At 41.0% G+C, this 22,812-nt stretch overlaps 1 protein-coding gene across 3 annotated transcripts in view; it reads right to left on the bottom strand.

The window, feature by feature from the left end:
• The window catches only part of igdcc4 (immunoglobulin superfamily, DCC subclass, member 4), a 120,196-nt gene that overhangs the window by 24,614 nt on the left and 72,770 nt on the right, over nt 1–22,812 (bottom strand). For all 3 annotated transcript variants that reach the window (XR_013889588.1, XM_080214141.1, XM_080214142.1), the window contains exons 9-14: nt 22,437–22,574; nt 14,466–14,636; nt 13,511–13,741; nt 5,994–6,101; nt 5,587–5,761; nt 574–701 (exon numbers count right to left, since the gene is read on the bottom strand). Coding sequence is in view for 2 of the 3 variants with exons in the window: in XM_080214141.1 (XP_080070267.1) it covers nt 574–701; nt 5,587–5,761; nt 5,994–6,101; nt 13,511–13,741; nt 14,466–14,636; nt 22,437–22,574 (951 nt within the window). In the remaining variant the exon portion in view is untranslated. The remainder of the gene's footprint in view (nt 1–573; nt 702–5,586; nt 5,762–5,993; nt 6,102–13,510; nt 13,742–14,465; nt 14,637–22,436; nt 22,575–22,812) is intronic.

Here is a 22,812-nt window from a genome sequence, read left to right as displayed (position 1 = left end):
GATGTCTTTAGCTGTGTCTGAAAATTAGCTGTATTTACTTGCAGGCATTCTGTACTGCTGGTTTGGCACAGTAGGACAGCAGAGTGCAACCAGAAACAGTTCAGCTTCATGCGGCAAAGATAATGGGTTCTAGCTGTTCCATTGCTTGTCTGTCGACTCACACCTCTGTCTAGCATTTTTTCCTCTTCATTTTTTGCTTCTCGTTTGGAAAAAGTATTATCCTTTTGATCTTGGGCAAGATTAATTGATTGAGATGTCTGAAAACTCTGAATTTTTTTTGAATCTTCCTTATCGTGGGGCCCTATTAATTGTCCCCAAGGCTTCAAATCTGACTATTAATAGTTACGCAAATTGTTTATACCAGAGAAATGAATGTGATTAAGTTGACTTTGCACCAGTTCTTAACATTTTAAAACTGAACAGAACCTGAAGATGATAATTAGCCCCAGTATCTCTGATATTACAGCCAGCGAGGTGTGCAACAGATCTTCGGGAATATCAAAGAAAACTCAGAAGCGCTACTCATAAGTGTGGAATAATCATCGATTAGAAATGTAACAATTTTGTACTCACTGTCAGACAAGGTCAATCCCTCTACAATGCTGCTGAAAGGTCCATCAATGCCAATTCCATGGGACTGGACTGCAAATTCATACCTGGTGTACGGCTTCAGGCTAGTGATAAAAATCTCTTCTTCAGAGCTAGAAACAGCCAAAGAAGATTGAATGCTGGAAAAGAATTTTAACATGCAAAACATTTGTAGACACACAGGGCCCAAATTTACCAAACATTTGCGCCCGTTTTCGGATGCGAAATCATGGTAATTTCAGGCGTGGGGCCTGTAACGCGATCTGCACTCGAAATCGAGCAGATCACGCCTTTACCGACACCCGATTTGGGTGCGGATCCAGTCCACGCCCCAATCGGGCGGCCCGACGATTTAAATCGACTTAATGAACTGTGTGCCCAACTCTATGGCCAAACCCCACTGTACTGTTTTCGGATCCGTGCTGTTATCAACCTGCAAAATAAAAATAAAAATCTGAAGTGGATTCCTATTCTGCAGGGGAACCTCCGAAGCCCATCCTCCTTGAACACCCTTGGCTAACCACCCCGGCAGACCTGCCCCCTGCGATCTGACCACCCCCCCGCTCCACCCATGGCAGAGTCCACCCCCAACCCATGTGGATTGCTGATCTCTCTCCACCATCCTTCTGACCTGCACTCGTTGATATGGAGATGCCGGCGTTGGACTGGGGTCAACACAGTAAGAACTCTCAACACCAGGTTAAAGTCTTACTTTACTCTTACTGCACTCATTGGACAGCCTGCAGCACCTGCCTGGCCTTCTGCTGATGTCTGCCGGAGGGAGGGGGTGGGCTCAGATGGATCTCTGGTTGGGGGAGGGTGGGTGGAGGATGGAGGATGGAGAATCTGCACTGCCACCCCCCCACCTCCCAACCAGAGATCCATCTGAGCCTGCCCCTCTCCTTCAGCAGATGCCAGCGGAAGGCCAGGAAGGTGCTGCAGGCTGTCCAACGAGTGCAGTAAGAAGTCTCACAACACCAGGTTAAAGTCCAACAGGACCTGGTGTTGTGCAACTTCTTGCAGTGTGTACCCCAGTCCATTGCTGGCATCTCCACATCAACGAGTGCAGGTCAGAAGGATGGTGGAGGGACAGCAACAATCCAAGTAGGTTGGAAAGAAGAAAATTAGCTGTATTTACTTGCAGGCATGCTGTACTGCTGGTTTGGCACAGTAGGACGGCAGAGTGCAACCGAGGGGGGGCCTGCCTCCCAGGGGGGGCCTGCCTCCCAGGGCGGTCCTATCGCGACTCATCCCCTACCCCGGCTCTCTCTGCTGGTTTTGTCTTTCGTGCCTGGGTGCGCTGTTTCAGATTTTTTTCGAACTGCGCACGCACAGTTCACAGCTCCGATTGTTCCGGTAGCGCCAAGCCCTGCCCACAGCGCAGACCAGACCGGAGCCGACAAGAAGTGTATGGGCGCGCTGGAACGAGGATTCCATGCTCAGATCCATTTTACGTCCGGATCTGGCTCTTAGCCTCCAATTGGTAAAATCGGGCCCACAATCTAAAGCGTTTTTTCATTTATGTTTTTACAATGCATCAGCTGGGCAATTAAATTGGCAGCATTCATCTCAAGTCAGAAGTTGTGGTTCAAGCTCCTTCCAAGCCTTGAGCAAAAAAGCTAGATTGACTGTAATACTGACAGAGTGCTGCAGCGTTGGAGGTGCTTTCTTTCAAAAGAGATGTTAAGCTGAGGCCATATCTGCCCCCTCAAGTGAATGTAAAAGAATGTAAAAGTGAATTGGCAATATTTAAAAATGCAGGGGAGTTAACTCCAGTAACACAGTCAATGTTAATCACAACAGGTTATTTGATCACTATCACACAGCTGATTGCAAAACTTGCTGTGTGCAAAAATGGCTGCTTTGTTTCGTACATTACAACAGTGACACCACTTCAAAACACACTTCCTTGGCTGTTAAGTGCCTTGGAAAATACAGTGGTAGCGAAAGGTGCTATGTAAACGCACATCTTCCTTTTTATATTTATAAACACTGAATACTAAAATATTACATTTAATGCTAATGTGTTGCATTTACTTTCACGGAGCTTTTGCATATGCATGAAATAATGTTCGCTTTTACAGTCACGTGTAATTGCTGTTCACACGTTATCTAAAATAATCTTCACATATAACCACTAATTGGATTCAGTTATTTTTCACAATATCTATTTATTTCAGTAAAATCTCCACGAATCCGCCAAACACCAAGAGCACATAACGTAGTAATGGTTGTGTGTGTTATGAGACTGTCACGGGAATGAGTACAAACATAGCTCAAACCCTGAGAACATAAACCATCTGTCTAATCTCAATCTTTTAGTTTCCAGCTCAACAAAAAAACATAAAATTTCCTTACAGGAAACAATATCTTGAATACCACAAAAAATATATAATCTAGATGAAATTGCCTACAACACTAAATTTGCTGGGAATTGCAAGAAATCACTCATGACATCTTCTTGATAATAAACAAGCTCTACTTGTTTTTTGGATCATACAATCTTACACAAGGCAAAAATAATCACAAGTTTATTTATTAATGTCACAACTAGGCTTATATTAACACTATAATGAAGTTACTGTGAAAAAACCCTAGTCACCACACTCTGGTGTCTGTTTGGGTACACAGAGAGAATTTATCATGGCCAATGCACCTAACCAGCATGCTTTTTGGAATGTTGCAAGAAACAGGATCACCCAGAGGAAACCCATGAAGACACAGGGAGAACATGCAGACTCCACACAGACAGTGATCCAAACTGGAAATTAAACTTGGGTCCCCAGCGTTGAGGGGCAGCAGTGCTAACCACTGTGCCATCCAACTGATGCATTTTAAAACATAATAAAAATGTACACATCAGAGCTTCCTAGCTACTAACCTAGGACTGAGGGAACCAACAAGAGGGAAAAACATGCTTGACCTCAACCTCACAACCTGCCTCAGGCAGATGCATCTGTCCATGAAAGTATTGGTAGGATTGACCACTACACAGTCCTTGTGGAGACTACGTCTCTTCACAGATACTGTATATTTCCAGCAGTTCTATTTCAGATCTACAGCACTTGAAAAGTTTTGCTTACAAATTTGTTGTGCTTCCTGCAGCAAATAACCTTAGTCTACCATCAACACACATGCCTTAGAAACGATAGAAGAGAAACCACTTTGACAATTGTGCTCACCCTAATTTGTTTTTGACTCCACTGTTAACCATTTTCATCACAAGTTCAACTTTTCACTTAGTACAATAATAAGTTGAAGCAGCATCAACAAAGTTTTAAGGATCTTGATTTACTAAAGCTGCTTCAATTGAGGAGGCTGTGCATTTGAATATGTTATGTTTATTGCTATCTGGTAAAGCACACATTAATACCAGATAATTATTTAAACTGCTTTGATGTCTCACTTGCTAATAAGAGTTCTGCATATCACAGAGGCAAACAAGAAATTGCACAGATGTTATTCTTTAATATAAAATGACCAGAAATGATCACCAAAAGGCAAAGCATTGCTAAACTTCATGCCTTCAGTAAAACCAGACAAATAAACACATAAGCAAAAGTTTTTATATGAAAACTGTTTTTGGATAGCAACTGACAACACATCTCATTCCTATGCAGTCTTTTTCAATTCCAGTTCCTCAAAGCTGTTTAGTAATTCAAATCATATAAACAAATTGTTCTGATCATCCTTTTGCAAATTGGTGCACATTGGCACAGAGCAGTCCCTGGTACAAGTATGATGAGCTACATAGGTCTGACCCACATTCGAAGCTCCAATTTAGAAAATATTGGGAAAAATCAGAGTGCCAAGATGTGTAGGAGTGAGTGATAGACAGTTACTGTTTGCAAGCAAAGGAGTTTATTAACTTGTATAGAACTACATTGTGACCCCAATTTGACCAGAATGATTGTTTTCAGAGTTCTATTTTCAAATGTGCTCCATGAACCATGGTGTTCTCCTCACAATCGTAATGCAAGATGACCACAGACTTTATATGCATGTGAATAGAGTGGGGTTTCAAAAACAGTGTCAATATTGAAGATACATGATTGCAGGGAAAGGGGCTAAGAGACCTAGCTGAACACTACTGGACCAACTTTCCATTCCATGTAGGAGTAATCGGTTAAGCAAAGCATCTAGTGTGTTCACTACCAGCAATGGTCTTAACGCTTTACTTACTTTGAACTGATGAAAGTAAACTGTACAAAAAGTCTGTACAGATAGCAAAACCTAACTTACCCAAGAGGGAAAAGAAACACTGTACAATCATTAAAGAGAATGTGCTCAGGATTAGACAAAATGGTTCCACAAGGAGGAAGAACAAGTTTATTTAATAATTATTTCATTATTTCTGTTGGGTCATTTTTTTCTCTCCACAACTTAAGAATAAGATATCACATAGGTCAGCATGACCCAGTATCAACCACATCTGAAAGGTACTACCAACCAGCTATATGCCCAAGGACTGCTGAGCAGCAGTCTTTTAATGAAGAAAAAGAGCTAGAAAATTTAACAACCATATTTGGAACGCACCTGCAGACCACACTCTTCAACCATGTGGATCGTACAACACTTAGTCTTACGAGGTCACAAATTCCAAGCCCCCATAGGAATCGGCAGGAAGTCCACAACCCACCATCCAAAACTGCAGTTAAAATGATCTACCAGAGTGCAATTTTTTTCTTTTACACAGGTTTCTTTGAAATGCCAAATCAATTTTTAAAAATTATCTGCTGCTCAAACATCCTGTGTAAAACACACACACACACACACACACACACACATCGCAATAGCTTCAACAAAACTATGCAACAAATTTGCTAAGTTTCTTTATAATTCTGCAAGTGGGGTGAAACAAAAGGTCATTTATCTAAATTTGGGAATAAGATTAGAAAGGAACCTCAGTCATGGCTTAGGATGTTGACACAACTCTGATTATTCACTTCTAATTGATTGCAACCAATTCAAGAAAGCTTTAGAGGATCTCAAACTCACCTAGTGAAGTAAGTGACAAGAGAAGCATTCTTGAGCCCTGAAGGGCTGCAACGAACAGTATAATTTGCAATTTGAACTGTAGTGAACGGTGGCCGAGTCCAGTGTAACCAAATTGCTCTGGAACTATTGGATTCTGCTCGTATTTGGGTTGGTGGTGGTAGCATTACTGGGAGATCTGAAAAAGTTAACACAGAGATGCAGTGCATTTTTATTTGAAAACTATAGAAAATACTGTTAATTCGGTCACGGTAGTTATACATAGAGAAATTAGAACTCCATATCAAATATCCCTTTCGCACAATAAGAAATTGGAAGTTCCTGGATCACTGTCAGGCCTATTTGGTTGTGTTCACTACGTTCAGTTTTATTTATCGTGTGCTTTCAATGGGTAGCATGGGTGTGCTCACCTAAGGTTAGGGCAGGTGCTTTCTTGGTTTTCCCTTTCCATACTGCTGCATATCCATCATCTTGTTTATTGAATGCAATCAACTTGATTTCATAAAGTCTGTCTGAAACTAAGTGAGAAAACAGAAATTCATTATGTTTCCTGAAGAGAGAAACCAGAACATTTTCCACTGTAACAATTTAAGATAATGAACATATTTTCCTAGTTGCTTTTAATGCAGCCATGATTCAACTGAAAGAAGCCAGCACATCCTATAGACACGAGTCTATAGGATGGGTCGCAAGTAGTGACTTGATGTTTAAATATCAATAACACAATGAATAAATCTTGTAGCTGAGTCTAAGACATCTGCTATTAGGCTGGCCTCACTCTATTTTGGACGAACTCACATCTCTCCTCCAAATTTCCTGCCACATACCTGTGCTCATCATAAAGAGGTATCCAACACTTTTTAAAATCAATGGTAGTAGCTGATGAGAGGGGCCTTAAGGACATTATGAATAGGAACTGGAGTAGGTTGTAAAGCTCACAGAGCTTGCTCCACATTCAATAAGGTCATGCTAATCTTCTACATCACTTCCACTTTGCAAACCTATTTCACAAACTGGTCACCTTAAGAGCGAGGAAAACACTGGGCCGGCCTTGCTGAAAATTATTTAACAATTTCATGGCCACCAACAATGACCAAGTTTCTGGAAATTTTTTTTGCAAAATCCTGTGGTACTCAGAGTTATAATCATCCCACTCTCATATTCAAAACCACTCCCAGGACATACCCAAGGTTACCACCAGCAAAACAGAATGCTCAAAATTGATTCTTTTGGGTGAGAACCTAGTTTGGCAAGTATGAGATTAGGCTGAGGAGCAGTTTCTATCAATTCTCAGGTTTCCTGTTTTGGTGGCACATCGCCTCCACAATGCCAAATCTTGGACGAAGAATGGGCACAGGCCATATTCTACCCAATTATCTATATTCCAACACTGTATGCAAATAACCACTTTAGTCATAGTTGCCTTGATGTAAAATTTATATTTCTGACATCGTGACAGTAATCCTAATTAAATAACAGTGAGCTAAGAAAACTCAGTCTACATCAATCTTAACCCTGTATAACTGAGAAAAACAATACTTTGCATTTCGTTGCTGAATATAATTATTGGCAGTATGAAGTACAATAACGTGATAAAAGTGTGATGTGTAACCTTCATTTGTGCTCTCTGAACCAATAAAGATCTATTCAACTGCAATGAAGCAAGGGAACATGCATTGTTTGAACACTGAGCAACAGATGATACAATTACTTTTTGCCACATTGCAAATGGTGCATCGAGTTCAATGGCATCATATTACAATTAAGGAAAGAATCTCATTTCAAATGTTACTAATCATGGAGTCTGCTTACACCATTAACCTAGACTAGTATGCCAATGTATCAGCTTTCAAAAGTGCAGGCTAGCTTCAGATTTAAAATTTTATATGGAATACAGTAGCCAACTTCAATGCTCCTTTCAATTCTATTTTATGGTTTATAAATACCAACGGAATAATACAGAATTTATAAAATAATTTCTGAAACAATTGAAAAGTTCAACTGTTTTCATTAGATATATAATGACAGTAAAGGTATTAAATATTATATCACATGCACAATTACAACTAAGTAATGAAATAATGTACGACTGTCAACTCTTAGGGTGGGGGGGGGGGTGGCGGGAGCGAGATGAAACACCAACTTCACAGTTGCATCATAAGGCAGAACGAGTACACTAATAAGATGAATAAAACAGGACAACAGGGCATTGTCTTAGCATTTCAAACACTGGATGGACCATAGATGAATGTATGAAACTAATGAGAAACTGTTATCAAGATAAATGTAAGTCACCATTCAATCTTCCTTTTGAAAATCTCCACTGATTATTAGAGAGTCATAGAGCACAGAAACAGACCCTTCAGCCCAACCGGTTCGCGCCAATCATAGTGCCTTCCCAGCTGGTCCCAATTGCCTGTGTTTAGTCCACGTCCCTCTAATCCTCGTCTATCCATGTATTTATCCAAATGCTTTTTAAATGTTGCTATTGTACTTGCCTCAACCACTTTCGCTGGCAGCTCATTCCATATATGCACCGCCCTCTGCGCGAAGAAGTTGTCCCTCAGGTCCCTTTTAAATCTTTCCCCTCCCATCTTAAACCTATGCCCTCTAGTTTTCAATTCCCCTATGCTGTGATAAAGACTGGGGGGTGGGATTTTATGGCCTCACTCATCCCAAAACTATAAAATCCTACACGAGGTCAACAGACCTTCCTATTGTCTGCCCCTCGTCTGCTCCAATCCCTGTGGCAGTCGGGGCGGTAGAATTCCGGTACATGTGTGTTCATCCTATGTTCCTCGTGATTTTCTACAACACAGTAAGGACGCCCCTCATTTTCCTGCATTCCAAGGAATAAAACCCCAGTCTGGCCAACCACTTCCTATAACTCAGGCCCACTACACCCCTTGCAACATCCTCATAAATCACCTTTGCACTCTTTCCAGTTTATCAACGTCTTTCCTATAACAGGGTGACCAAAACTTGCACCAACACACTGACAACTTATACAGCCATAACATTATATCCCAACTCCTATATTCCTGGCTGCTCACAACAATGTTCAGGACTTTAAGCTGGAGTTTCAGGGCAGTCTTGGACAGGCGGGGGGAGAGGGGGGAATTCAAAACTTCTTGTAAGGTCAAGGAATAAATACAAATACAATTCCATCTCATTTTCAAATTGCACATTATAGAGCAAGTTGTTTTGATATAGGTGAACACACTATAAAATACTGGTTCAATCTTACTCTTATGTTTTTGTAACTGCTGGTCCTTTTTGGAATTAGATTTTTGAAATTGAAATGCAACATGTGTAGCTGATGTGATGTGTTTATCAAACACTTCTTGTTCCCAAATTATCACTTTTCAGGATACTAAACTGAAATTAAAATTCAATAAGAAAATGTTCTCTATGCTTAGCAGTGCTGGCGTTAAACACAAAAAGAAAACTTCAAATCAGAAATAAAAATCAGTTTGGAATGGAATGTTTCTTCCATATGGTAAATCAAACTTCAGCTGCCAGCAAGAGACAATATCAGACATTTGCCAAGTTTAACCCTGACAATGGCTAAAAGCACTGAAAACTCAAACCACACTGAGCTCACCAGAGTTCCGTAATTTGGTGCATCCTCCCATAACCCTGATTCAATAATTAATGGTAACTCTACATATGAAATTCTGCAATAACGCTTCAAGAGAAATGTGTCTCCAGAACAAGTATTATGCAAAATATTATGATGGCCACGAAGGGGATTATCAATAGATCTCCCCATGGGCATCATGGAGTACAAATTCCCTTATTGAGCGAACAAAGGCTTGACCAATGGGAAGTGAACAGCGATGGGTTACCTGTTGCTTCAGCCCAGACCACTGTAGGGCCACAGGTATTGATTTGCATGCTGTAAGCCATGAATGCAGCTCTTTCTTGTGTTATCATTAAAGGATTTTTGGTGACGGAAGAAGGCCTTGTTGGAATTATTACACAAAACCTGTTATTCAGGGCTGACATTCTGGATTAATGCAGAACACTGAAGCATAGGACTTGTGCTCCCTCTTGTGTTCCTGGAGTGAACATGAAGTTAGGACTAGCAACTCTTGTGATGTTCTGGTCACAATTCTGTACCATAAGTCTGACAACATTCCTTCAAGATCAAAAGAAGCTCTGTCACAGAATACATCACTAGCCAATCCAATAACTAGTATGGTTCCAACAACTTTACTGATTCCAAAAAACAAATGTTTTGCTAAGTTATTCCATTACTAAGAATGAGGAGAGGTCTAAGCTACAGTCAGCCATTTCAACATAAACTTGATAACAGCACTGCTCAGATCCAAAAGAAGTAAACCATGTAAAGAAATATTCTCCTCTACAAACTTGAGACAGAATTTCAATGCTCCAGATTGAGGAACTGTACAGAAAAGGCAGTGCTTCTGGGGAAATCCAAAACAAATTATAAATTGAGGCAGCATGTGTTTACCGAGATGTAATAAAACCTGCAAATTGTTATTTATAGCTATGAAAATGAAACAGATCTTTTAAGAAACTAATTATTTGCAATAACGTGATTTGCCAGACAGGTTTCAGCTCAGAAGGATTTTCTCTTGAGAAGTCAGATGCTCAATACATCAGCATGATAAATATTCAATAGAAAGTGAGTCTGGAGAATCGATAATGGAAGTTAAGGAGATGGTAGATAAATTGAACAGGTATTTTTCATCAGTCTTCACTATAGCTTTACCAGACTAATACCTGGGATGGGTGAGTTGACCTATGAAGAGAAGTTGGAGAGTTTCCAACTAGAGTTTGGAAGAGTATGAAGTGGCTTGATTGCAACATACAACATCCTGAGTGGTCTTGATAGAGTGCATGTGGAAAGGGTGTTTCCTCTGTGGAAGAATCTAAAACTAGGGTCACAGTTTAAGGGGGGGGTCACCCATTTAAATGGAGGCAAAATGTTTTCTCGCAGAAGGCTGAGTATCTTTGGAGTTCTCTTCCCGAAGAGGTGGTGTCTTTGAATGTTTTTAAGGCAAAGGTGGACAGGGTTCATGGTGAGCAAGGGGATGATAGATTATCAGGGGTAGGCAGGATGCAGATTTCAGTTTACTATCAGATTAGCCATGATCTCATTAAATGGCAGACCTGTCTCGAGGGCTAAGTGATCTACTCTTCCTCCTTGTTTGTATGTGCAGGAGTCTAGAATCCTGACTAAATATGTCAGAGAAGTAGTATTGATTAATAACACAGTATCAGATAACCTGCAAACATAATAGGGTTATTTGCTAATGCAATGGACAATACACAGTAATGTGCAAATCCTGAAATAGATCCTGCTGTAAATGCATTGCACAATCTTTGGGTAATATTACAAACAGAAATTTCTGATACTGCATAGAGGGCTTGTACAAGGAGGTTTTCAACAGTTCAGAAAAAAAAACCCATCACCTTTCATTCAATTACCTATAACACAAAAAAACTAATAGTTAATGTACTAAGTTCAATGAGTTGTTACTGTATGAATTTTTATGCCCACCTCCATACTTTATCAGGAATTCAAAATGCTTATGACTCAAGAGATAACCTAGCAAAGGCTTTGATCTTCTGAACTGAAATAGCAATGAATGATTGTATTTTAAGAAGAGATGGAGATGCTGGTAGAGGAGAAAAAATGCCTCTGCTGAACACAAAGATTCTAGTCTACCTGAGGAAGGCTTAGAAGCAAAAACTCGCAACTAAGTTTTTGGATAAACAAACATTACAGTAAACCATTCGGCAGGAGGCAATCTTTTCATAAATGAGTCCATCTACAAGCCCATCACAGCTATAAGGAAAACATGATCTCTATGTGAGATTATTTTCATCTTTTTTCCCACAATATGCAAAATATATGAGGTGAGGTTGGGCTCTTATATCAGAAGTTGGATAAAATTGGAAGCAATGTAGAAGATGGCTTCAAACAACAGTACAGGGATTTAGTTGCATTGTTAAATGTACAATGTACAAGAAATCTTAGGGAAAAGTTGATGCACCATCTAGTGGCGCAATGGCATATGTACAACGTCATGCTGTGGGTGATCAAGAAGAGTACATCAACTGCAAATTCACCAATTTACTTCATATATGGAGCATGTCTCTCTTCATAGGACATGCACAAAGTTACCAAGGTTGTGAATATTTGAAGGTGAAGCTTCTGTTCACCTTCAAGTATTCACTTTTCACATTTTTGACACAGTCTTGCAGATCAATGCACATATAGTGTAGATGTGAATATTGCATACAAATATTATTTGCACAAAATACATAAGTTGTCAAAGACACATTAACACAAACATACTTACTGAAGTGAAGGAACAAAATGGTTAAAGTTTTCCGGTAAAACTGATCAAATACTTCACATTCAACAGTAAAAATGTTGAAACCAGAGTAGTTTAAATCACATCTAAATACTAATAATCTGCAGATCTTTAATAATGGATGAATTCCTATTATGATTTCTAAGTTTGAAATGTGAAAATCAGACTAAAAACAGAATTCTAACTCACCTCCAACTTTCTGCTCCATGTCCTTGCTGTTTTAACATTTGCCCCTTTATATTGCATATCAAGACTATTAATTACTGGTCTTTGTATTGCCACCTCTTTTTCTTAAAGATAACACAAATACCTTTTAACATCTGTCTGCTCACGATGACTTTGTCCAGGAGATTTTTTTTTGTCATACGTCACGCTCATCTCACCTTGACCATCCTCACACATCCACTAGTGCTCATCTGCAACTGCAGTGTGACATGAATCATGGGTGGCACAGTGGTTAGCACTGCTGCCTCTCAGCTCCAGGAACCCAGGTTCAATTCTGGCCTTGGGTCACTATCTGTGTGGAGTTTGCACGTTCTCCCCATGTCTACATGATTTCCTCCAGGTGCTCCCACACTCTAAAGATGTGCGGATTAGGTTGACTGACCGTGCTAAATTGACCCTAGTGTCAGGGGAATTAGCAGGGCAAATATGTTGGGTTGCAGTAATAGAGCTTGGGTGGGATCATTGTGAGTGCAGACTCGATGGGCCAAGTGGCCTCCTTCTGCACTGTAGGGATTCTATGATTTTTTAAAAAGGCTGAAAAATTGAAGGCCTATTTATGTTGTAAAACGTGAACACCAACAATGCATACCATTCAAACCAGAGTAATTTGTGACTGGTGGGAGGAGTTGTTGTACAAGGTATTGCATTTTAAATACTGTGCCATATTTAAGAGCAAAACTATACTACCATTCTTGTTTTGCTTCATTCGTGCAGCGGACAATCATAAGTAGTCTGTAGTTAATTGGATAGGTAGATTTAACTGGCAGATACGAAAAAAACGTATTAAGCGAGTTTCTAGTGGGTTGAGTAAAATAAACTGGCAGAAATAAAACCAAAACACAAAATTTCTGACAGGTGAATGGTGTCCAAATAAGTTTAATTGGAAGAGAAAGTACTGGAAACCAAAGAGATAAAACAGATTATGGGGTAAGATTTAAATTAATTTTAAACTCACTCATTTAACAGTTACAAATCATGGAGTTACCCAAGTGTCCATTTGGAGCATCTGACAAATATTTATCCAAGTGAAGCAGACTGTTCAGCCCTCACATTACAAGGGCCAATACAAAACCTTGTTTGCTGTCATGTCATATGTGTTGCATATTCTAGTGTTGAGGAACATGTAGTTTTAAGCACAAACACAAACATTTAAGCACTTTGCTGACCAAAACACAAAGCATTCAAAGCAATAGTTTTGTTATTAGTTCCACTGATGTGGAGTCATAACCAACGCTTCAGCTGGTAGCATTATTTCCATTTGAAATCTATAATTTCAGTCAAAATTACATTGCTCAACAAAATATATTCCATGATAGTGCTATCAAAACACCAGTTGGTTTAATTTGACTAACCTAATCCAGAAATCTCATATTGCTTCACTTTTCTTCTAAGTCGTATGGGTCCTTTTGTCCACTGTTCATCATTATTAGATTCACTTAATTCTTTGCTCGAATCATCTACATCTGCCTCTCTGTAATAAAGCTTGTAACCCTGGATCTGGACTTGATTAGAGGGTGGTTGCCATGTGACCAGCAGCGAGTCTACTTTTGCCTTCACCTTCATTTCTGTTGGAGCAAAGGGAACTGGAGCAAAGAAGAACAGGTCATGATAACAGTCAAACTGTTAACTGCAATTATTGATAATGCTCGAGCCTCTCTAAACATGATGTCATCCAAAATACTGCTTCCTGTGTCATAACTCAAGTTCTATTAGCTTATCACCCAGGGCTGATTGAAATATAGGAAGTCTCCCAAAAAAATTTGAAGTGCCAAATTCGCGTAAAAACTGGAGTAACACCTGCTTTTTTTCCCCCCAGGATTTTCAAAATGAATTGCCCACATTCTGTGATGCAGAGTACACTAGCATAAATCTCGTTAAAAATCAGTGGGCAGAGCCTATTCCTGCTGGAGAGGCTGGCAGCACTGTGCTATGATCTGTCATAGCTGAGACTGACATATGTATAGTAGCCTCGCACTGCCGATCACTGGCCAGTCAAATCTACAGTGACGTATAGTGTAAAATTGTCTAAATTCATCACTATAGATGCTTTGCTCAAAGGCATATTTTTCTTCATATGTAAAAGAACTGAAAAGTTAAGAAATTTCTAATGGGATATGGTTAATGAATATGCCAAGTGGGCAGTATATGAGCTAAATTAAAATGGACAATATGCTATTTACAGTGTACCTTAAACAGGAATGGATATTGCACATTTCTTCAACAGATAATGAAGAATATGCACATTCTTATTTCATGGAAAATTCATCCTTTAGTAAACCTGCTAATCTGTAGAGAGATAATTCCTACCCATTATTAGCTTATTTCGTTCTGGGATCAGGTGCTGAGTCCAGTCTGATGGTGCGCCATATCCCACAATGGTGCTTGCTGCAATCCGAACTTTATAAATTTTCTTGGATTGTACAGTAGGAAGTGTGACTTGAGTCACATTTCCGTCAACTTCAATCGAATAAATCCGATCTGTTACACAAACAGAGATAACATCTATTAACTGGATGAGTAAAAAGTCTGAATTTGTAGTCAAGACCACATGAGTTTTGCATGATAGAATTCTTTACATTTCCATAAATATGTTGCATATACTCATTTCTGGCAACCTAACAACCAAAAACATGAACTAAGAACATAGATTAATTGGCATCACAAGTTAAGCATTTTGTTCTTGAACAGTTAAACTTCAGGTTCAAGAGCTTTGATAATGTCTACATGGGACTAAATATTTCATACAAGTTTGTTTTTTTTTTCTCATTTGTCCTTCAAGGCAGAGATGACCACATCCAACGTCTGGGTTTTTGGAAGGGTTCCAGGAAGTGACTGCTAAGCTCAACCAGAGCCCAGAAGGTTCTGCTACAAATAGGAGAGGAAACCTCAGACAATTGAGCTTTAGAGTTGCTGGCTCCAGATTTCCTTTCCTTGCTATTTGTCTCTGTCTTTGATATGCATTTGCATCGAAAGAGGTTGCACCATTTTTATTTGTTTGTGCCAAGTGCAGTGATCCTGAGCGAGCTTCTCTCAGGACTCAAAGTCAATAACAAAGCTTTTAAGTGAAGGTTTCAGAGTGTCCTTACAACTCTTCCAACAACATATCTCAGATTCAAGCACTTGGTAGGAAATTTGCTTTGGTAAGCAAAACCAGCAAATTACGCTCTCCTCACAGGTTTTTTAAGGCATTGGGAGCATGAAACCACAGGAACTGGATTCCCTCCAGGAACTGCCCCGATCATACAGCGATTGTACCTTTGGGTGGGCAAGCCTCAGAAGGGATGCCCGTCCTTGTTTCAATTAAGGCCCTTAAGTGGCCAATTAAGGTCCATTTCCCACCTAGCCTCAATTTTTAGGCTGTCAGCAGCATTCAACCTCTGTGCAGGAAGACCGGAAAGAATCAAAGTTCGACCTCAAGCAAGATAGGAGAGGGGGACTCTTCCATCTGAAGTCCCTTTCTAATTGGGGCATCCTTTCCTTAAGTCCAGTGACTTCTGGACCTCTCCCCACCTCGCCTCACCCGACTTCTCTTCCAATTGCCCCCGACAACTCCCCAAATTCTGGCCATGGACTTAGGCTCAAGCTAGGGCTTTCCTGGAATAGGCTGGTAGATGACTTCTGTTTTCTTTGTGTTAATTGTAAGGCCACATCGTTACATGCATTGGAGAACACATCCATGCTATATTGCATTCCCAGCTCTAAACTGGCAGCTAGTGCAGAAGTCATCAGCAAGCAAGAGAAGTCAAAGTATGCCCTTAAAGACCTTGGTTTTTGTTTGGAGTCATCTCAGACTGAGCAGCTTCCAGTCTGTAGGATATCCGATTTGATGCCAGAATGTCCATCATGGAAAGCATTGGGAAGAAAAACAAGAAGAGGGTTCGAGCTAGCAGGCAGTCCTGTTCTATTAGTGACTGGGAATAGGTCAGAAGACTCACTATTATTCAGGATATGTGCAAAACAGACCATCAAATCATCACATTTTTTAGGACAACCTAATTTCTCCATTATCTTCAGATGCCTCTCGAAGCTGACTTGGTCAAGTCAGCAAATGTAGTACAAAGGTCATGTTCTGTTTCTGCATTTCTCCTGAAGTTTTATAACTGTAAACACAATATCAGTGGTTCCTCAACCTTTTCTGAAACCACATGGGCCCTTCGCAGCAGAACCTAGTTGAGATATTGCACTTAAGCAGTTCAGAAGGGTTCCGGCAAAGAGCTTGCTACCAATGAGGAGGAATGAGATTCTTCTATGATTGTGACAAGATCAGCAAATTCCTTTCTGCTTGTACAGGCGGACAACGGAGGAATCTTTGTATTCTTGAAGAATGGTTCCTTGCTCCCTCATAGACTGCAAGAACTCAGTGTGCTTTTTGACCGGACAACAACTTTCAGCCTCCGAGACTCTTGCCACAAGACAAAAGCTGGATTGCATTTGTAGTTACGAACAGCACAGGACAGTCATCAAGAAGGATGAGGGGTGGATCTTATAGAGACGTATAAGATAATGAAAGGGATGGATAGGGTAGAGGTAGACAGATTCTTCCTGCTCAGAAAGGAAAGCAGGACTAGAGGGCACAGCCTCAAGACAGGGTGGGGGGGGGGGGGGGGGGGAAGAGAGAGAGAGGGAGAGAGAGAGAGAGAGAGAGAGAGAGAGAGAGAGAGAGAGAGAGAGAGGGAGAGAGAAAAGAGGGAGTTGAGGAGGAACTTCTTCACTCAAAGGGTGGTGAATCTCTGGAATTCCCTGCCCATTGAAGTCGTGGAGGCTACCTCGCTAAATATATTAAAGTCATGGGTAGATAAGTTTTTGACAGACAAGGGAATTAAGAGTTATGGGGAGAAAGCGGGAAAGTGGAACTGAGCCACTTCAGATCAGTCATGATCTTATTGAATGGCGGGGCAGGCTCGAAGGGCTAGATGGCCTACTCCTGCTCCTATTTCTTATGTTCTTATGTTAAGACAGCAGTTCATTCCTTCTTTGTCAATGAATGAAGGCCGATTGAGGCTCTGGCTAAAGTCAAATGATGTGGGTATGCCGGCGTTGGACTGGCGTAAACACCGTAAAAAGTCTGACAACACCAGGTTTTAGTCCAACCTATTTATTTGATAATATACTCACAAGCTTTCGAGGGGACTGCCTCTTCGTCAGGTGAATGGAGAGTTCTGGCCTCAGACAGAGCATATAAAGCACAGACAGTTTAGAGATTACTGATTAAAATGCGAATCCTTACACCTAACCTGCTGTTCAAGACCTGAAGTGGCTGATAATGTGAGTGGAAGGAGCACTGATAACAGTTTAAAGAGATGTGTATTGTCTCCAGACAGTACAGTAAGTGAGGTTTTGCAAACCCAGGCAAGTCACGGGGGTTACAGATAGTGCGACATGAACCCAAGATCCCTGTTGAGACCGTCCTCATGCGTGCGGAACTTGGCTATCAGTCTCTGTTCAGCGACTCTGCGCTGTCGTGTGTCGTGAAGGCCGCCTTGGAGAATGCTTACCCGAAGGTCAGAGGCTGAATGCCCGTGACCACTGAAGTGTTCGCCAACAGGAAGGGAACAGTCTGGCCTGGTGACTGTCGAGCGATGTTCATTCATCCGTTGTCGTAGCGTCTGCATGGTCTCCCCAATGTACCATGCTTCGGGACATCCTTTCTTGCAACGTATCAGGTAGACAATGTTGGCCGAGTTGCAAGAGTATTTACCGTGTACCTGGTGGATGGTATTCTCACGTGTGATGATGGTATCCGTGTCGATGATCCGGCATGTCTTGCAGAGGTTGCTGTGACAGGGTTGTGTGGTATTGTGGTCACTGTTCTCCTGAAGGCTGGGTAGTTTGCTGCGAACAATGGTCTGTTTGAGGTTGTGTGGTTGTCTGAAAGCAAGAAGTGGGGGTGTGGGGATAGCCCTGGCGAGACGTCTCGCCAGGGCTATCCCCACACCCCCACTTCTTGCTTTCAGACAACCACACAACCTCAAACAGACCATTGTTCGCAGCAAACTACCCAGCCTTCAGGAGAACAGTGACCACAATACCACACAACCCTGTCACAGCAACCTCTGCAAGACATGCCGGATCATCGACACGGATACCATCATCACACGTGAGAATACCATCCACCAGGTACACGGTAAATACTCTTGCAACTCGGCCAACATTGTCTACCTGATACGTTGCAAGAAAGGATGTCCCGAAGCATGGTACACTGGGGAGACCATGCAGACGCTACGACAACGGATGAATGAACATCGCTCGACAGTCACCAGGCAAGACTGTTCCCTTCCTGTTGGCGAACACTTCAGTGGTCACGGGCATTCAGCCTCTGACCTTCGGGTAAGCATTCTCCAAGGCGGCCTTCACGACACACGACAGCGCAGAGTCGCTGAACAGAGACTGATAGCCAAGTTCCGCACGCATGAGGACGGTCTCAACAGGGATCTTGGGTTCATGTCGCACTATCTGTAACCCCCGTGACTTGCCTGGGTTTGCAAAACCTCACTTACTGTACTGTCTGGAGACAATACACATCTCTTTAAACTGTTATCAGTGCTCCTTCCACTCACATTATCAGCCACTTCAGGTCTTGAACAGCAGGTTAGGTGTAAGGATTCGCATTTTAATCAGTAATCTCTAAACTGTCTGTGCTTTATATGCTCTGTCTGAGGCCAGAACTCTCCATTCACCTGACGAAGAGGCAGTCCCCTCGAAAGCTTGTGAGTATATTATCAAATAAATAGGTTGGACTAAAACCTGGTGTTGTCAGACTTTTTACTGTGTTAAAGTCAAATGCTCATATTTGTAGAATTTTTGCTTTTTTCTATGAGAGGTGTTGACTAGTCAGCACCAAGTATTGGTCATGAATTGGTAGGCTGGGGTTTGTAGACAGATTTCAGTTCATCAAACCAAAATTCTTCCACCTTTGTGGATGACTGAAGTTAAACTGTCTTCTGATTAGCCAATTGTCTTCCGATTAGCCAATTGTCTTCCATCCCTGAGCCTATATTAGACAGTCCTGCCAATGTTTCAGTTGGCATTGTGCTTGGATAATGAGAACTTAGCCCTGTAGAGGTTATCCTTGACTTTATTGGGCGAGTCATTTAGGAATATGTATGAGAGTTGCTTGGCTTTTGCTGTGTAGGCAGAGTTTTAAGCACCACCACAAAGCCATTATACCTTGAAAGATAAGTAAACATACTGATGAAATGCTTCACGACAGAAAGGTCTACACCAGTTTTGCACCATTCTTCTTTTCCATAGCTAGTGCAAAAGAACATGCAACCTGCATCAATTTCCTTGACCTGAACCTCTCAGGTAGACAAAGATCACAAAGTGGCAATCTAGATATTGTAGTTAGCCAGGTCTCTATTGATAAAAGTAGTTTTTCTCTCTGATCTGTTGGCTGTAGTATTGCCCATATTCCAAACTATATCAGACTTTGGATGGTTCGAATTCTCTTAGCAGAATAATTGCCCAGGAAAAGGTCAAAGTATTAAAACCATGTCTAACTCCAAGGTAATTATACTAGTGATCTTACACACTTGCCTCAAAACCCCAACCACCCTCCCCAATCACTCTTCTGACCTAACTTACCCTTCCAATGCCCTCAACTAACCCCCATCCCAGACTAACTACCTGATATTCAATCTTTGAAATAATTTGCAATATTTTATGCTGTGATATGTTCGTTTAATAAAATTCACCTTCTGAAGAGAACAATGAAGTGTCTGCAAAGCAATTCTGAAAACTCTAAAAACTTAGTTTCCTCTATTAGTTATTAAATATAGTTGTCAAGTTGCCAATTTATTCAGTAAGATGCTTGGATCATGTAAACTGCTTACAATGTGGCACATGCTTAAATTCAATTGATAGTTTAATTACGATGAGTAATGATTTCATGGAATCGGGTCTGTCTGTGCAGTAGGTAGTAGAAACCTAACCTACTGTGGTCCAAGGTGTCATGTGCTGGATGTGAGATCATGTATGACTGTGTGTATCATACTTGCGTGATTTGGAGGGGGAATTAAGCTAAGACATACAGCATAATTCAAATTAGTGCAGAGATTATTCTACAAAGTTTCAATGCAGTAACATATCACAGGCATTTGTGAGGCACAAACATATTACTATAGGCCTTTGTAACTAGTTGTGCTATTTGCAGTACTAGGTTATAACAGAGTTTGTTTTTATTCATTCATGGGATGTGGATGTTGCTGGCAAGGCCTGCTAAGAATCACGTTGCTGCAATTCTGGAGTTACATATAGGCTAGGCTGTATAAGATTGGCAGGCTTCCTCTCCCAAAGAGCAATTACTGAACTGTTTTTCAACAATTCAGTTGTGCATGAGTCGCAAAAACCCAGCTTGCAGGTGCAGCAGGTGGTCAGGAAGGCGAATGGGATGCTGGCCTTCATAGCGAGGGGGATTGAATATAAAAGTAGGGAGGTCTTGCTGCAGCTGTATAGGGCATTGGTGAGGCCGCAGCTGGAGTACTGTGTGCAGTTTTGGGCGCCGCACCTGCGCAAGGATATTTTGGCCCTGGAGGGAGTGCAGAGGAGGTTTACTAGGCTGATACCGGAGTTGAGGGGATTGAGCTATGAGGAGAGGCTGAATAAACTAGGCTTGTACTCGTTAGAGTTTAGAAGAATGAGGGGAGATCTCATTGAGACGTATAAGATGATGAATGGGATGGATAGGATAGAGGTGGAGAGACTCTTCCCGCTCAAAAAAGACAGTAGGACTAGGGGGCACAGCCTCAAGATAAAGGGGAGGCGGTTTAGAACGGAGTTGAGGAGGAACTTCTTCACTCAAAGGGTGGTGAATCTCTGGAATTCTCTGCCCGTTGAAGTGGTGGAGGCTGCCTCGCTAAATATTTTTAAGAAGCAGGTTGATGGGTTCTTGATAAGAGAGGGGATTAAGGGTTATGGGGAGAGGGCGGGAAAGTGGAACTGAGCCACGACAGATCAGCCATGATCTTATTGAATGGCGGGGCAGGCTCGAAGGGCTAGATGGCCTACTCCTGCTCCTATTTCTTATGTTCTTATGTTCTTATGTACTTGGTCACAATTACTAATATTAGAAATTGTATTCTAGGATGAGAATACAATTCTAATATTATATTCTATACAACATTAGAATTGTATAGGATTCTATACAATCCTATACAGTTGTTTAGGATTGCATAGAATCCTATACAATTCCAAGTATTGTATGGAACAAGAACATAAACTGGTCATGCATATTCATACAAAACGTTCACTGGAAACCACCCCAGCAAGCAAGGATATGTAATATTCAGGAATTTAGTCAATGGTGCAAATATGAAAGCAACTGAAGCTAAGAATGTAGCTGAATAAAGTGAGCAGCATGGTGAACAGTTCAAAGTCCAGTTGATGCGCACAGCTGCTATTGTATTCTCAGTATATTGGTTAAGTTGATGAGAATAATGTTCTGATCCCTAGCATGGTCTGGAGAAGTAAACATGAAAAAACTACCTGCACTGAGTAGTCAAAACAAGATAATTGGTTTAGTGGGGTTGAACAGGAAAGATAAGAAGCAAAGCTAACTAAACAACAAAGAAAAATCATTACTATTGGGGTAACAGTGGTTATGCTACTAGGCTCTTAATCCAGAGGCCTGAATTAATAACCAGGAGACAAAGTTCAAATCCCGCCATGGCAGCTGGGGAATTTAAGTTCAATTAATTTTAAAAATCTAGTATTAGTAATTGTGACCAAAGAACTACTGAATTGTGGCAAAAACACAGTTCAGTAATTACGCTTTAGGAAAGAGAATCTGCCAATCTTATGTAGCCTGGCCTATATGTAACTCCAGAACTGCAGCAACATGATTCTTAGCAGCCCTCTGAAGTACCACCGCCTTCTGAAGGGCAATTATGGACAGACAATAAATGCTGGCTTTGCCAGTAACACCCACATCCCGTGAACGAATAAAAACAAACTCTGTTATAACCCTAGTACTGCAAATAGCACAGCTAGTTAATTTCATGCTGTTGTTCCAGAAATAAAGCCATTGGCGAGATGACCAGAAAGAAACAATCCTGCTACTCAGAGGCCAAACAGAAAATGTCATAAATTTTCAACAATGAAAGACAGCTATTCTAAAGCTGACCTTAACATCAAACGTTGTAAGCTGCAGTCATTGTGCTTTGTAATTGAAAAGTACAAGGAAAACAGAAATCTCAAATTCCACCAAATAGACACTTTCTATCTTCAAACAATAAATGCATGACAGAATTCAAACATATCAAACAAGCAGGCTGTACATACCTTCTTTCAATGTGCAGTAATCAATGCGATATTTTGTTATTCTACCGTGGCTGAGCTCTGGAGAAAGAGGAAGCCATGTCACCCGAATATCAGTGAGGGTGGGAATCGACAAGGACAGCTGAGGAGCAGTACTTGGGACTGTTGGCAAATATAAAGAAAGTGTAAGGACCATTATAGTGGCGGGGTAGAGCAAGAATTCCATAGAATATCCTCACACTGGGTTTAACAATGAAATAGAGCTCACTTGTAAAATTAAAGTCAAAGCTATTTATTACATAAAGAATTGCCATATTTTTCAATGTACTTCACAGCCAAGCCACAGTGAAATAGAAGTAAGAACCTGTCTAGACACAAGGAAAGAAAACCTGTGCACCTT

Source organism: Carcharhinus amblyrhynchos, chromosome 28 (genome assembly GCF_965287045.1).
Source record: "Carcharhinus amblyrhynchos chromosome 28, sCarAmb.v2.hapA, whole genome shotgun sequence".
Lineage (NCBI taxonomy): Eukaryota > Metazoa > Chordata > Chondrichthyes > Carcharhiniformes > Carcharhinidae > Carcharhinus > Carcharhinus amblyrhynchos.
The sequence above is the reverse complement of the archived record's forward strand: the minus strand, read 5'-3'. Positions and strand labels throughout refer to the sequence as shown.